The 16,998-nt window shown below is 42.8% G+C and overlaps 1 protein-coding gene across 3 annotated transcripts in view; it reads left to right on the top strand.

The window, feature by feature from the left end:
• The first annotated feature begins 1,206 nt into the window (after positions 1-1,206).
• kctd5b (potassium channel tetramerization domain containing 5b) overlaps positions 1,207-16,998 on the top strand; it is a 37,919-nt gene continuing 22,127 nt past the window's right edge. For all 3 annotated transcript variants that reach the window (XM_084173060.1, XM_084173058.1, XM_084173059.1), the window contains exon 1: positions 1,207-1,521. In XM_084173060.1, the coding sequence (XP_084029186.1) occupies positions 1,300-1,521 (222 nt within the window). In that variant the 5' untranslated portion in view covers positions 1,207-1,299. The remainder of the gene's footprint in view (positions 1,522-16,998) is intronic.

Here is a 16,998-nt window from a genome sequence, read left to right as displayed (position 1 = left end):
CTGAAGCAAGAAATGCAATGATATTAGGATACAGTTTTTGTATTTTTATTCTTGTATAAGGTTATTTGATGGCTATTGTTTAGCCTCTAGTTCATTCTGTGTTATTTAAATTCTAATATATGAATCATATTTGGATTGAAGTCATGTTCAGGGGCCATGTTGTGTATGTATTGAGATGTAAAGCCTTTGAATGTGAATAATTATTGTAAACTATAATATTTTACAGCTTTTTTCTTACTATATCATATACATTTTCTATGTGCTCAGTAATTTAATCATTTCTGATAATTTAATGAATCTGTTCATTCTCTCTCTGATTATTTGTGCGCTAGGTCAGTAGTTGTTGAATGATGAATTTTCCACGTAATGCTTGGTAGTCCAGTAATTAAAGCATGTAGGGATTTAGGCATACAATAATACAATGCCTCTTGTCGTCTGTTACAACCTGACATAATACACGACTGCTGAAACATTACAAATGTATATGTCATCCGTTTTCTGCAGTGTTAAATTGATACAATATAAAGGCTTCAAAGAAAATGTTTCCATTCCAACATAGCTGTTCAATATAAGGTCTACTGTATCCTGATTTCAATAATATATTGTGTACATTTTTTTTTTTACAATAGAAATATGATAGGTGTGAAATATGATGTTATGTATTTCGGAGATATGTTTGAAATTATTCTGCCCTTTGCTCACTGCATATACGCTATTATGTGGAGTGGTAGGCCGCTAGTAGTTGGAGGAAAAGGAGTGGTATCGCCTGGGGTGCGTTCAGTTCGATTAAACGTTTGCTACGTTCCGTAACTGCTTGTACTGAACGACACGGTCCCCCCAATACGTTCAACGTTCTTGAAGCCGTTTTTTTTTTGTTACAGCTGCTCATGTCTTGAACAGACTGACACGTATTAAACTCATTCCACAGAGGGCCGAGTGTCTGCAGGTGTTCGCTCCACCCTTGTACTTGATTATTAGTAAGGAACTCCCCTCACCTGGTAGTCTAGGTCTTGATTGAAGGAGAAACACGGCCCTCCGTGGTGAGTTTGACACCCCTGGACTATGAGGTACGTTTGCGCCGTTTGGTTGCTGTGACTTATTAAACGGGCAGCGGTGCATTTTGAATCCACAACCCATCCCCTCCTGTTTTTTTACTGGTCGTTCAGAACAGCACCGTTTACGTTACATTACGTTTTTTCGTACTGAACGCAGCCCTGTGCATGGCGTGGAGCCTACTGGAGAGGAAAAGCGTCCTGTCAACAGCCTCACCCAGTCATACCAGAGGGCGGAGAAGAGGGGATGGCAGAAAACAGCTCCGATACTTGTGGTTCCGTTTATCGGAGATGTTTGACTCATTCGCCCGGGGAAAAAACCCAGGCAACCAGTAACGGGGTATCCAAATGGGTTCGCTTGAACGTGGGGGGAACGTATTTCTTAACGACACGACAGACGCTGTGCCGAGATCCGAAATCATTTCTGTATCGACTGAGCCAGGCTGACCCCGACCTCGACTCTGATAAGGTAATGTTAGCCGAGCTAGCTAGCCTTCTCCTGGTTTCGTGTGTCAATGGTGAATAATTGAATGTCTGTGGGTTCGCCTAACTAGGTTGTCTTGTCTGCAAATATAATGGTATAATGCAGTAAAAGGGATATTTTAAGACCGACTGAAAATGACTACTAGCTAACGTTAGCTAGTTTACTAACATTAATCCCAGATTCCGACAGCCGTCAAACGACGTACACTACATTACCAAAAGTATGTGGACAGCTGCTCGTCGAACATCTCATTCTAAAATCATGTGTATTAATATGGAGTTGGTCCCCCCTCCCCCCTTTTCTGGGAAGGCGTTCCACTAGATGTTGGGACTTGCTTCCATTCAGCCACGAGCATTGGTGAGGTTGGTCGATTATCCCTGGCTCTGTCAGCGTTCCAATTCATCCCAAAGGTGTTTGATGGGGTTGAGGTCCGGGCTGTGTGCAGGCCAGTCAAGTTCTAACACACTGATCTCGACAAGCCATTTCTGTATGGACCTTGTTTTTTGCACGGGGCATTTAATGCTGAAACAGGAAAGGGCCTTCCCCAAACTGTTGCCACAAAGTTGGAAGCACAGAATCGTCTAGAAGTTCTGTATGCTGTAGTGTTAAGCATTCCCTTCACTGGAACTAAGCCCGAACCATGAAAAACAGCCCCAGATAATTATTCCTCCTCCACCAAACTTTACAGTTGGCACTATGCATTGGGGCAGGTAACGTTCTGCCGGCATCCGCCAAACCCAGATTTGTCGGTCGGACTGCCAGATGGTGAAGCGTGATTCCACTGCTCCAGAGTCCAATGGCGGCGAGCTTTACACCACTCCAGCTGACGCTTGGCATTGCGCATGGTGATCTTAGGCTTGTGTGTGGCTGCTCGGCCATGGAAACCCATTTCATGAAGCTCCCGACGAACAGTTATTGTGCTGACATTGCTTCCAGATTTTTACGCGCTTCAGCACTTCCAGATTTTTACGCGCTTCAGCACAGGGTGGTTCTGTTCTGTGAGCTTATGTGGCCTACCACTTCACGGCTGAGCCGTTGTTGCTCCTAGACCTTTCCACTTCACAATAACAGCATTTACAGTTGTCCGGGGCAACTCTAGCAGGGCAGAAATTTGACTAACTGAGTTGTTGGAAAGGTGGCATACTATGACTGCCACATTGGTAGTCACTGAGCTCTTCAGTAAGGCCATTCTACTTCCAATGTTTTGTCTATGGCGATTGCATGGCTGTGTGCTCGATTTTATACACCTGTTAGCAACGGGTGTGGCTGAAAAAGCCGAATCCACTAATTTGAAGGGGTGTCCACATACTTTTGTGTGTGTACATATAGTGTATCTAGTTAGCGTTGGTACTTGTAGCCTGTTAGCTAGCAGGAGAGTAGAACTGGTTCTCTAGTTAGCAAGGTAGCTACTGTTTGTGCAAACACCAAACATTTTAAAGAGTTGGTTGATACAACGTAGAATAACAAGCTAGAAGTAGCTCACAAGGATATTTAATGATCATACATTTGCATCTTAGCTAGCTAGCTTCCACTTACCTTCCTGAAAAAAATGATCACCAGTCGTCCCTCCGGTGCGGTCTTGTAGCAATAGTCATTTATCAGTTAGACAGTGGGTGCACCACTACTCTGGTTACTTGTTACAATGCTTGTGTACTAGGTTGGCATTGAGTGCCTTCAGAAGTCTTAACAATATAGCCTATTACCTTCTTGAAATATGTATTTTCAGTGTCATAATTAATTGTATTTATTTACATTTTTGTCTTGGTGACCATGGCCAGTTTGAGGACACTATAGTATTTTCCATTGAGACTTTCACATCAGTGGGGCCGCCAGTGTTATGTTAATTTCAGCTTTAGTGATGGGTCAAATGGCTCTTTTTGGTGAACGTCGGAAACCGACTCGCATCTGTGAAAGAGCGGTTCAGCTGTGATTTGCATACTGCTACTACTGCTTTTTGAGCTCGAAACAAAGTTTTTCTGCAGAGAAGTTACAAAATGATCTAAAGAGGGTGAATCCTCACTGCAGAAACAAATAGTGGGGAGAGCGTGTCAAACTGGCCCACGTACTTTTTTTTGCAGGCCATTTAGGAATTTGGCCAGGTAAAAATGCATTTGACCGCGCATTTCACGGTCTGACATAATGGCGGCCTACCTTTTGTGCTTTACATTGGAGATTTGCAATATTTTTATGGTTCTAGGTCGATTTAAGAGCAATTCCATTGTAAGGTCAACCTGAGCATGAAAAAACAAAATAGCGGATTTCCTAATGAAACTACTTTAATATTTACCTTGAATGTGTGTATTTTGAAGTAAAGACTACATTTGGCCTTTATTTGCCAAATTGAATGTTATTGTTACTACAATACTTAAGTATTTTCAGTCAACCAGATTTCATAGCTTTTGGCAATGGCTCACATAACTTGTTTTGGTACTCATCTGTCCCCCTGTGTTAATGACCAAGTCGGAAGGTTAATGAAACAATATATTTAAAAAAAAATAGAACGCTGATTTGGACAGGCAGTGTCACATCCGTAACGTTTTTGAGGAAAGGTTGTTATTGTGGACGCGTTTCGAGTATGATTGTATGCAAGCTTTGCACAGAAAGTTAACTTTCATCAAGGGCTTAGGTGATGTATAATTGGTTTCCTTTCTCAGTTTGTCAGTACTCGTTCTAAGCGTAACTGATGTGACCGTTACGGATGCTTCATAACATGATCAATGACTCACTAGTTAGCATCACTGCATAACGCGATCATGATAAAAATGTTCATGCCCATCCTACTTTTTCCGAAGAGTGTTTATGTTTACAAACAAGCTAGCTGGCAATCTTTAGCTGTGTGATCTATTTCGGATGTACTCACATTCTCATATGAACTGCAATCATGCATTATTCTGCTAACTGGAGCATTACAGAATGAAGGTCATAAAAATCCATCAACTTTCACCGGTCATGCTGATTTTGTTTACTTCCTTGAGTAAGTACAGGTACCCCTCAGTGACAATATTGGTCTGTATCTGTGTAGTCTGCCCTGCGCGTGCTTGTGAACTGCAGCTGTCAAGCCTGAGGTGATTTAGGATTGGACAAGAAACGTCAACTAAAGTGCAAACCCTTTACCACTGGTAGGTTATAATTCAATGAAACTTTTAAAAACTATTTAACGTAACGAAAATTAACATTAACCCTTCATAGGAAAGAAGTCAACAAAATGACATATGTCGAGATACAGTAGAGATAAGGAATGAGTCCAGCTAGCTCAAATAAACAAGAGAATGAAATGGGTGTATCAATCCCTGAGTCTAGGGTTAGAGGTATATACTGAGTATACAAAACATTAAGAACACCTGCGCTTTCCATGACATACACTGACCAGGTGAATCTAGGTGAAAGCCATGATCCCTTATTGATGTCACTTGTTAAATCACCTTCAAAATTAATGTAGATAAAGGGGAGGAAACAGGTTAAAGGATATTTAAGCCTTGAGACAATTGAGACATGACTTGTGTATGTGTGCCATTCAGAGGGTGAATGGGCAAGACAAAAAAATATAAGTGCCTTTGAATGGGATATGGTAGTAGGTGCCGGGCGCACCGGTTTGTGTCAAGAACTGCAACACTGCTGGGTTTTTCACGCTCAACAGTTTCCCGTGTGTATCAAGAACAACGTGGGCGGGAAATCCCTGTGGTGCTGGGGGGGGGGGTGCAACTTAATTAGGAAGGTGTTCCTAATGTTTGGTATACTCAGTGGGTATATACAGGCAGTTTGTGGGACTGGTAACAGATAAAGACTGACTGATGCTGTTGAAATGCAGTTCTTGAGGAGAAACGATTTGTGTACATCTTGCCAGCCAAGGACGACAAGCCTTGGGTGGCTGCAGGTCAAGTTGTCTAGGGCGGCAGGTAGCTTAGTGGGTAAGAGCGTTGTGCCAGTAACCGAAAGGTCGCTGGTTCTAATCCCCGAGCCGACTAGGTGAAAAATCTGTCGATGTGCCCTTAAGCAAGGCACTTAACCCTAATTGCTCCTGTAAGTCGCTCTGGATAAGAGCGTCTGCTAAATGACTAAAATGTAAAATGTAAATGTAGTCCCTGTGTCCTTTTGTGGACAACATGGGAAGGGGGTACAATTTCATAGAGCCTGTGCTGGCAGATTAAAGGGTGTGAGATCAATAAAAAGCCTGATCTTATAAATAAACTTTGAACAGTTTATTCTGTTACTCAGTAGGTGATTAATAATAACATTTAATATTTTAAATGAAACATCTGTCATTAGTGATCTAGAATGAAATTACTAAAACGTTGTAAATTTGAAATGGAGTGCAGTGTCATCATTTGCTGTCTGTCTTTTGGGACCCTGTCATATCCCATAACATTTTCCTCTAGTGTAATTATGAAAGTGTAAATATGTATATAATTGTTGAGGTATGCAGCACTCTAATTGGCAATGAAAATGAGAGATTTTCAAATTAAGAATTGTAAATGCATTTTTTTTGTGCATTTATGGTTGGTTAAGACAGGACTCACGAGTGCACTTTGATAGCCTATGCAATAACTATTCAATATACTGGTGATTACTTGGTTCTTTGAGGTACAGTGCATTTTCAGATGACGACAAAAGTATTATGATGAAGTTTGGTGAAGAAATCTTGAGTGTGCGTATACAGTGGGGAAAAAAAGTATTTAGTCAGCCACCAATTGTGCAAGTTCTCCCACTTAAAAAGATGAGAGAGGCCTGTAATTTTCATCATAGGTACACGTCAACTATGACAGACAAATTTGAGAAGAAAAAAATCCAGAAAATCACATTGTAGGATTTTTAATGAATTTATTTGAAAATTATGGTGGAAAATAAGTATTTGGTCACCTACAAACAAGCAAGATTTCTGGCTCTCACAGACCTGTAACTTCTTCTTTAAGAGGCTCCTCTGTCCTCCACTCGTTACCTGTATTAATGGCACCTGTTTGAACTTGTTATCAGTATAAAAGACACCTGTCCACAACCTCAAACAGTCACACTCCAAACTCCACTATGGCCAAGACCAAAGAGCTGTCAAAGGACACCAGAAACAAAATTGTAGACCTGCACCAGGCTGGGAAGACTGAATCTGCAATAGGTAAGCAGCTTGGTTTGAAGAAATCAACTGTGGGAGCAATTATTAGGAAATGGAAGACATACAAGACCACTGATAATCTCCCTCGATCTGGGGCTCCACGCAAGATCTCACCCCGTGGGGTCAAAATAATCACAAGAACGGTGAGCAAAAATCCCAGAACCACACGGGGGGACCTCATTAATGACCTGCAGAGAGCTGGGACCAAAGTAACAAAGCCTACCATCAGTAACACACTACGCCGCCAGGGACTCAAATCCTGCAGTGCCAGACGTGTCCTCCTGCTTAAGCCAGTACATGTCCAGGCCCGTCTGAAGTTTGCTAGAGTGCATTTGGATGATCCAGAAGAGGATTGGGAGAATGTCAGATGAAACCAAAATATAACTTTTTGGTAAAAACTCAACTCGTCGTGTTTGGAGGACAAAGAATGCTGAGTTGCATCCAAAGAACACCATACCTACTGTGAAGCATAGGGGTGGAAACATCATGCTTTGGGGCTGTTTTTCTGCAAAGGGACCAGGACGACTGATCCGTGTAAAGGAAAGAATGAATGGGGCCATGTATCGTGAGATTTTGAGTGAAAACCTCCCATCAGCAAGGGCATTGAAGATGAAACGTGGCTGGGTCTTTCAGCATGACAATGATCCCAAACACACCGCCCGTGCAACGAAGGAGTGGCTTCGTAAGAAGCATTTCAAGGTCCTGGAGTGGCCTAGCCAGTCTCCAGATCTCAACCCCATAGAAAATCTTTGGAAGGAGTTGAAAGTCTGTGTTGCCCAGCGACAGCCCCAAAACATCACTGCTCTAGAGGAGATCTGCATGGAGGAATGGGCCAAAATACCAGCAACAGTGTGTGAAAACCTTGTGAAGACTTACAGAAAACGTTTGACCTGTGTCATTGCCAACAAAGGGTATATAACAAAGTATTGAGAAACTTTTGTTATTGACCAAATACTTATTTTCCACCATAATTTGCAAAAATTCATAAAAAATCCTACAATGTGATTTTCTGGATTTTTTTTCTCGTTTTGTCTGTCATAGTTGACATGTACCTATGATGAAAATTACAGGCCTCTCTCATCTTTTTAAGTGGGAAAACTTGCACAATTGGTGGCTGACTAAATACTTTTTTTCCCTACTATATATATATATATATATATATATATATATATATATATATATATATATATATATATATATATATATATATATATATATATATATTCACTCATTTTGCGTCACATCCATAACGGTACATTTTCCTCTAAAGTGTATATACTACATTTTTTGAAAAAATTTCAGCATTGTTTTTGTGTGTAGCCAAGCCTTACTTTCAAAGTGGCTATTAATATTTTACCCTTTGAGATTCAGACTTTTGCTGATGTGTCCATTCTCCCAAAAATGTCTGTCCATTTCCATCACATCCATGACGCAAGTTTTGTTGTTCAGTTACTACTAGTTAGAATTTTGTAATTTTGTGTCTACACTTCCCCTGTAGGGTTCTACAAACATACACATTAACATTTTCATTTATGCTTGATAAGTAAATTCTGTGAGACATTTTGTTTCTCATTTTGTGTGCAAATGTCATATCCATAACGCTGGAATTGCCCTTAAGCGTTTTGAACGAAGAGACAAATAAGCCGACTCACCGAAAAGACTCGGAACGCCCATCACTACTAGTGTTATTGTGTTTCCATCAGGCTTGTGACACTAAATACTTGTGGTGTGCAGAATCAACAACCTCTGCATCATTCAAGCATGTTGCTTTGTGAGGTGTTAGGGCTTGAACATAACAATAACGTTTGCTTGCGAGAGTACTTGCGAACCGAGTGAAAACCAATTTTACATGTAGAATCGTGCGAAAATGTTTGCAGTCATGGCCGAGATCCTTTTAACAAGTAAATTCGGATAGCCAAGCTTTTTTCGCCCTCATGTTGGTGCTAGGTATCAACAGCCAATCCAGTAGGGGCTGGAAACTATAGTGAGCTTCGATTGGTCAATAGCAACACGACGTCGCAGAGTATTTACATAAAGTTCAGCTTTCCCCAACTTTGGTCCCGCCCTGTTTATGCTCCATCGCGCATGCTAGTATCGCCCAACGGACCCCCTCCCACTTAGCTTTCCATTGAAAATTAATGGGGATCCTTTGGTTTCATCGCCTCCATGTGGATTTCCAGTGTCATGTCAACAACGCGCTGAACGAACGGGAGTTCCACATTCAGTGCGACCCAGTTCAGGTGGTTATTGTTATGTCAATGCAAACTGAAAAGTACCCAGGGCCTTGAGTTGGCTCCAAGTCAGAGCAGGTCCGCCAGAGCCATGGCCCAGTGAGAGACGGGTGCCGGTGGAAACAGAAGTCTGAGCATTTTGTGTAAAACACTGGGGTAAATCCTCAATGGAAATGCGGCGTAAGGGATTCAGACTACTGTATGGCGAGGAATGAACCAGTGCCCAACCGTGCGCTGGCTGACTGGTTATGAATGGACTTTAGTTTGAATGCTTGCATGAATAATACATTCAAGCCACGTGTGATGAATTTCCTATTCATCCGCTGGGCATAGAGGAAGAAGCAGTTGTGTATGGGCAGCACCAGTTAGTGTGATGCTGCTTGCACATAATGATAATAATGAAATACATACACTTGCTTTTCAAGGTTAACGTGAGTTAATTTAGACATATTGTTCTGCTGTGACATTTAAAATGAGAAGAATGCCAGAAGAGGTAGGCTTAGCTACAAATACGATTGTCATGCAATTTTGATTTATTCTTGACACCGTGCAAGGGAAAGCTGACAGATAACCGCTGAAATAAAAGCCAGATGGAAGATGGCAAAATAAAGATATATTATTTTGCTGTCTTTGTCACTATTTCTAAAAGGTCTAGTTCTTCTGGGCTGTCCATTTCCTTTGCAGGGCAGGTTTTCTTAATATCCACCATATCTCTCTCTATCTGTCACTGTCTTGCTTTCCTTTCTCCCACTTTAGTTATTTTAGCTCTGTTTTTAAACACACACACTGACTGTCATCCTCAGTCCCCCTCACCTTCTGGCTGTGTGTCTGGTCTGTAAGGATTAGCGTGTATGGATGTCTCTTTCACTGGCTTAGTTAATGTTCTAGCATTTCCAAGTGTTGTGAGGCGCAGACAATGGGGAGCCAAGGGATGATGTCACTCCTCTCCCTGAATGGGCTGTATGCCTGTATTGGGTGAGAATCAGGAGCCTATGTTCTAGGGTTGGGCATTTGAAATGATTTCACTATTATATAATTAATTTTGTTTGAATATCCGGATAGTCAAATAGATGTTTTAAAGAAAACATACTTTTTTCTTCAATGGGGACTTGCTCGCACGCCCCTATCCACATCGGCGGGACCGCAGTGGAGAAGGTGAAAAGCTTCAAGTTCCTCGGCGTACACATCACTGACAATCTGAAATGGTCCACCCACACAGACAGTGTGGTGAAGAAGGCGAAACAGCGCCTCTTCAACCTCAGGAGGCTGAAGAAATTTGGCTTGGCCCCTAAGACCCTCACAAACTTTTACAGATGCACAATTCAGAGCATCCTGTCAGGCTGTATCACCGCCTAGTACGGCAACTGCACCGCCCGCAACCGCAGGGCTCTCCAGAGGGTGGTGCGGTCTGCCCAACGCATCACCGGGGGCACACTGCCTGCCCTCCAGGATACCTACAGCACCGGATGTCACAGGAAGGCCAAAAAGATAATCAAGGACATCAACCACCCGAGCCACAGCCTGTGACATCATCCAGAAGGCGAGGCCAGTACACGTACATCAAAGCTGGGACCGAGAGACTGAAAAACAGCTTCTATCTCAAGGCCATCAGACTGTTAAATAGCCATCACTAGCCGGGTACCACCCGGTTACTCAACCCTGCACCTGTACTGCTGACCTACAGTGGGGAGAACAAGTATTTGATACACTGCCGATTTTGCAGGTTTTCCTACTTACAAAGCATGTAGAGGTCTTTAATTTTTATCATAGGTACACTTCAACTGTGAGAGATGGAATCTAAAACAAAAATCCAGAAAATCACATTGTATGATTTTTAAGTAATTAATTTGCATTTTATTGCATGACATAAGTATTTGATACATCAGAAAAGCAGAACTTAATATTTGGTACAGAAACCTTTGTTTGCAATTACAGAGAACATACGTTTCCTGTAGGTCTTGACCAGGTTTGCACACACTGCAGCAGGGATTTTGGCCCACTCCTCCATACAGACCTTCTCCAGATCCTTCAGGTTTCGGGGCTGTCGCTGGGCAATACAGACTTTCAGCTCCCTCCAAAGATGTTCTATTGGGTTCAGGTCTGGAGACTGGCAAGGCCACTCCAGGACCTTGAGATGCTTCTTACGGAGCCACTCCTTAGTTGCCCTGGCTGTGTGTTTCAGGTCGTTGTCATGCTGGAAGACCCAGCCACGACCCATCTTCAATGCTCTTACTGAGGGAAGGAGGTTGTTGGCCAAGATCTCGCGATACATGGCCCCATCTATCCTCCCCTCAATACGGTGCAGTCGTCCTGTCCCCTTTGCAGAAAAGCATCCCCAAATAATGATGTTTCCACCTCCATGCTTCACGGTTGGGATGGTGTTCTTGGGGTTGTACTCATCCTTCTTCTTCCTCCAAACACGGCGAGTGGAGTTTAGACCAAAAAGCTCTATTTTTGTCTCATCAGACCACATGACCTTCTCCCATTCCTCCTCTGGATCATCCAGATGGTCATTGGCAAACTTCAGATGGGCCTGGACATGCGCTGGCTTGAGCAGGGGGACCTTGCGTGCGCTGCAGGATTTTAATCCATGACGGCGTAGTGTGTTACTAAGGGTTTTCTTTGAGACTGTGGTCCCAGCTCTCTTCAGGTCATTGACCAGGTCCTGCCGTGTAGTTCTGGGCTGATCTCTCACCTTCCTCATGATCATTGATGCCCCACGAGGTGAGATCTTGCATGGAGCCCCAGACCGAGGGTGATTGACCGTCATCTTGAACTTCTTCCATTTTCTAATAATTGCGCCAACAGTTGTTGCCTTCTCACCAAGCTGCTTGCCTATTGTCCTGTAGACTATCCCAGCCTTGTGCAGGTCTACCATTTTATCCCTGATGTCCTTACACAGCTCTCTGATCTTGGCCATTGTGGAGAGGTTGGAGTCTGTTTGATTGAGTGTGTGGACAGGTGTCTTTTATACAGGTGTCTTTTATACAGGTAACGAGTTCAAACAGGTGCAGTTAATACAGGTAATGAGTGGAGAACCGGAGGGCTTCTTAAAGAAAAACTAACAGGTCTGTGAGAGCCGGAATTCTTACTGGTTGGTAGGTGATCAAATACTTATGTCCTGCAATAAAATGCAAATTCATTACTTAAAAATCATACAATGTGATTTTCTGGATTTTTGTTTTAGATTCCGTCTCTCACAGTTGAAGTGTACCTATGATAAAAATTACAGACCTCTACATGCTTTGTAAGTAAGACAACCTGCAAAATTGGCAGTGTATCAAATACTTGTTCTCCCCACTGTATATACATGGAACACTAGTCACTTTAATAATGTTTACATACTGCTTTACTCATCTCATATGTATATACTGTATTCTATTCTACTGTGTTTTAGTCAATGCCGCTCCGACATTGCTCGTCCTAATATTTATATATTTCTTAATTACATTTACTTTAGATTTGTGTGTATTTTTGTGAATTGTTAGATACTACTGCACTGTTGGAGCTAGGAACACAAGCATTTCGCTACACCCGCAATAACATCTGCTTAATATGTGTATGTGAGCAATAAAATGTGATTTGAGGAGAGGCGGTGCACTCTTTGTTTCAGCACAGACTGGTGTTGAGGTGCGCAAGAGGAGCAGTGGCCGGTGTCGAAGGGTGCAACTGCAGCCTGCAATTCGGGTAGTTCCTGCATGTGGGCATTCCTGCATCTGCATCCTCTTTTAAGATATGACTTTAGTACATAGGCAGGGGCGCTCCAGTATAGTAGATGGTGGTAATTCACCATAACGTTGGATGCCAACCGCGGATAAACCCCACAAGAAGAGGCAGGGTCGACAACGGTAGCTATCTATAGCTAGTACACGCCGGTAGCGTGTCCTTCGTCCCCGCCTGTCGGGCATTGTTTTCCCGCAGTTCTGTTAACGATGGCGAGGGCAGGCAGGAGCGAAGGACACTGTGTGCAAGCTTAGCCAGCTACTCCTAAGGAGGACTCCGGTACAAAGGAGGCGTAGGTGACAGTGTGCTAACTAGCGAGCTAGCACACAGTGTTGCTATCTAGGCCTCCCACCTGCTGTGCTAGCGGGAAGCGGGGGCGACCGGTAGACTGTGTCCCCGCCTGTCGGGCAAGGTTTTCTCTTGTACACGGGAGGCGCGGGAGACACCGTGTGCTAGCTAACTAGCAAGCTAGCACACGGTGTCACACTCGAGGGGGGGCGTTGATGCAGGAATGCCCACATGCAGGAACACCCCAAATTGCGGGCTGCAGTTGCACGCTTGGGTGTGTCTGACGCAGCGAGAAAGTAGCCAAACCAACTCACGCAAGTTGGACAAACTTGTTGCTGCGATTAGGTTATCTATCATCTCATCAGGTAGTGTCTGTCTTGACTGCATTACATTTATTTTTAAAGAAGCAAGCTAGCTACACTAGCCAGCTAAGTTAGTTAGCCAGCTATCAAGGCTACTTGAGGCTTTTGCTGCGCTCCCCGCGTCCTTGTCTACAACTCCATTCATATTAAACAGCCTACCTGTTGGTTAACCATTGTAGCCTACTCATTTAGCCAACTTAATTCCATAATTGTAATTCCATTTTGCATACATGGAGCCTCTTGACAGTAACAAGCTACACACGGGAAAGTGTGTAGGCTACTGGTACGTCTTTTTTATGGGGCACACTAACTGTTTTATTAACATTTGGAATGTCATGGTCGATCCTTGTATGTAGCAATGTTACATAGATCATTTAATTTTGGCTTAAAAACATTTCTCAAAAATGGATACTCTCGCAAGTAATTGAATACTAACATCTGTTGGGATATTCGAATAACCGTGCCCAATGCCCATCCCTACTCTGTTCGTCCATATGCCAGTGTAACAGTGTTGATTCCGTCCCTCTCCTCGCCCCTACCTGGGCTTGAACCAGGGACCCTCTGCACACATGGACAACAGTCACCCTCGAAGCACCGTTACCCGTCGCTCCACAAAAGCCGCGGCCCTTGCGGAGCAAGGGAAACAACTACTTCAAGGTCTCAGTAGCATTTCAATCGGTGACGTCACTCGCTCTAACGCGCACCGCTAACTAGCTAGCCATTTCACACCGGTTACACTAGTACAGCGGCAGCCACTGAATACCCGGGGCGCGAGATGGTTGTTGTCAACAAATCAGCATGACTGAAATGATGCCAAGTTTTCGAACTACCGGTAGTTTCTTTGAGAATATATATATATAAAAATGTACACTTACTGCACTTTTGAGCATTTAAAACAATCCATGAATTATTAAAACAATTAAGAAAAAAAGAAAAACTATGTTTTTTGACCAATCACAAGTGGGGCGCCGACCCTGACGCCCTAATGGGTGTGCCGCTGCTGGGCTAGTAGACCTTATACGAGAGGTTGGTTATGTAATTGTTATCCAAGCATGTGGGTTATTCCAGAGGACAATTCGCACAGGATTCGTTTTTCCAAACTGCCCCCTGTAATATTTTTTAAATTCAATGACAGAAGCTTGGAGTGGAGGCTTTTGTTCTTGGGTGTGAAGATGTTTCAAGGTCATGTCTAGACAATAATAGGCTACACTAATAACTTGTGCTTGGCTGCCAAACAGCCTATAGGTGTCCCCATCATATTTAAATTGAGGAATTGTGATCAAAATCATTATTTTTGCGATCCATGCGACCTCATAATAAAGTGATTGTAGCTGCTGAAGAGTATTTGCATTTGAGACTATGGATGAGGAAGTGAACTTGCCATTTGCAAAAGGTTTAGCTCAGTGGGTAATAGAGAATGCTTTGCGGTCTATTGCCTACGACAATAACAGCCGGGGTTTCATTAAACTATAGGCACAATACTTTTTATTGCACATGTAGGCCTAATTAAACTGACATTTGTTCAATTTCAATTCACTGGCACAATGTACACTGAACAAAAATATAAACGCAACATGTAAAGTGTTGGTCCCATGTTTCATGAGCTGAAATAAAATATCCCCGAAATTTTCCATACGCACAAAAAGCTTATTTCTCTAATTCTGTTCACAAATTTGTTTACATCCCTGTTAGTGAGCATTTTTCCTTTGCCAAGATAATCCATCCACCTGAACGGTGTGGCATATCAAGAAGCTGATTAACCAGCATTATCATTACACAGATGCACCTTGTGCTGTGGACAATAAAAGGCTACTCTAAAATGTGCATCTCTGTCACACAACACAATGCCACAGATGTCTCAAGTTTTGAGGGAGCGTGCATTTGGCATGCTTACTGCAGGAATGTCCACCACAGCTGTTGCCAGATAATTGAATGTTCATTTCTCTACCATAAACTGCCTCCAATGTTGTTTTAGAGAATTTGTCAGTATGTCCAATTGACCTCACACAACCGCAGACCACGTGTAACCATGCCAGCCCAGGACCTCCACATCCGGCTTCTTAACCTGCAGGATCGTCTGAGACCAGTCACCCAGACAGCAGATGAAACTGTGGGTTTGCACAACCGAAGAATTTCTGCACAAACTGTCAGAAACCGTCTCAGGGAATGTGACGAGGTGTGAATGAAGGAGTCAGGCGCAGGAGGTAAAATACCGAAGTCCAGAGTTTATTCCGTTTACATAAATCAAACGCCCAAAGCGTTAAACGAAACTATTACAAGGGAAAACATCCACCTTGGCATAAACACAGTGAATAGTAGCTCAACCGAGCTACACGCTCTCACAACAATCACTCACAAAGAGAAGGGGAACAGAGGGAACACTTATACACATACTAATTAGGGGAATGAGCACCAGGTGTGTGTGATTGACAAGACATGACAAGTGGAGTGATGAGAATGGGATCGGTAGTAGCTAGTACTCCGGTAAAAAGTAATGCAACACTGGTAAATGCCCTAAACAAGGAACACAACAAACAGGTTCAAGAAAATCTGGACTATATTAAAAGTACTACTACTTACAGCCACACAAAACATTGCACAAAGAGGACACGATGAGTCTGCAGAGTCTGATAATAAAGGGAACTTCATGGCAATCCTAGAAACAATAGCTAAGCATGACACAACTGGAAAAAAAGGTTGACTTCCATTCATAATGCAAAATACACAAGCAAAGGGATTCAGAATGAGGTTCTGAGTTGTTTGGCAGACATGGTTCGAACAAAAATTATAGAAGAAGTCAAAGACAGTGAGGTCTTTAGCATAATGGTAGACGAAAAAAAAAAAAAAAGGATCAGAAATCTCTAGTACTCGGGTACTATTTCAGTGGAGCTGTCCATGAGAGCTTTCTCCACTTTGAATCGGCTGATCGACTAGATGCAGCAGGGCTTACTGACAAAATCATACACATATTAGAAAGTCATGGTCTTGAATACAAAAACAACCTAGTAGGCCAAGCATATGACGGTGCTTCAGTTATGAGTGGTAAGCATTCAGGCGTACAGGCACGCATTAAAGAACAAGCAAAGCATGCCTTTTACATCACTGTAGTGCACACTGTCTAAACTTAGATTTAGTGGAAACAGTCAAAGCTGTCCCTGAGGTAGGACAGTTCTTCTCCTTACTAGAAAGACTGTATGTCTTCACATCTGGGTCATATCTGCATAAAAAATGGCTTAGCGTACAAAGAGAGCTGTACCCAGGTGCACCTAGAGAGCTTCAGAGACTAAGTGACACTCGCTGGGCATGTTGATATATGGCTCTACATACTATTATGGATAGATTGCCTGCCATTAAGCGAGTCCTGCAAGACATAGTCCAAGAACACAACGGTGACAGATCTGTTGAGGCACGAGGTCTGCTTGCACAGATAGATTTACAATTCATTGTGTGCCTTGTTACACTCCATAAAGTTTTTGGAGAACCAACATTTCTATCAGATATGCTACAGTCTTCATCACTTGACCTGTCAAAGGCTGTTGATTTAGTTGAAGCATTAGTTCAAACTTTGAATGACTACAGGGATGAGTCATTTTTTGATGACCTATGGAATGAAGTGTTGAACACAGCTGAGCAATGTGATCCTGCAATACAGACCCCTGCAAAACCACCAAAAAAGCTCTCAATTTAATGGAGACTGTGTAGGTCAGATTCAGACATTGATAAACAGTTTTCGTACAACCTTTTTCTACCCGGT

This window comes from Coregonus lavaretus (genome assembly GCF_964263955.1).
Source record: "Coregonus lavaretus genome assembly, chromosome: 1".
In the NCBI taxonomy this organism is placed as follows: Eukaryota; Metazoa; Chordata; class Actinopteri; order Salmoniformes; family Salmonidae; genus Coregonus; species Coregonus lavaretus.
Note: the sequence above shows the minus strand (reverse complement) of the source record. Positions and strands in the feature narration are given on the sequence as shown.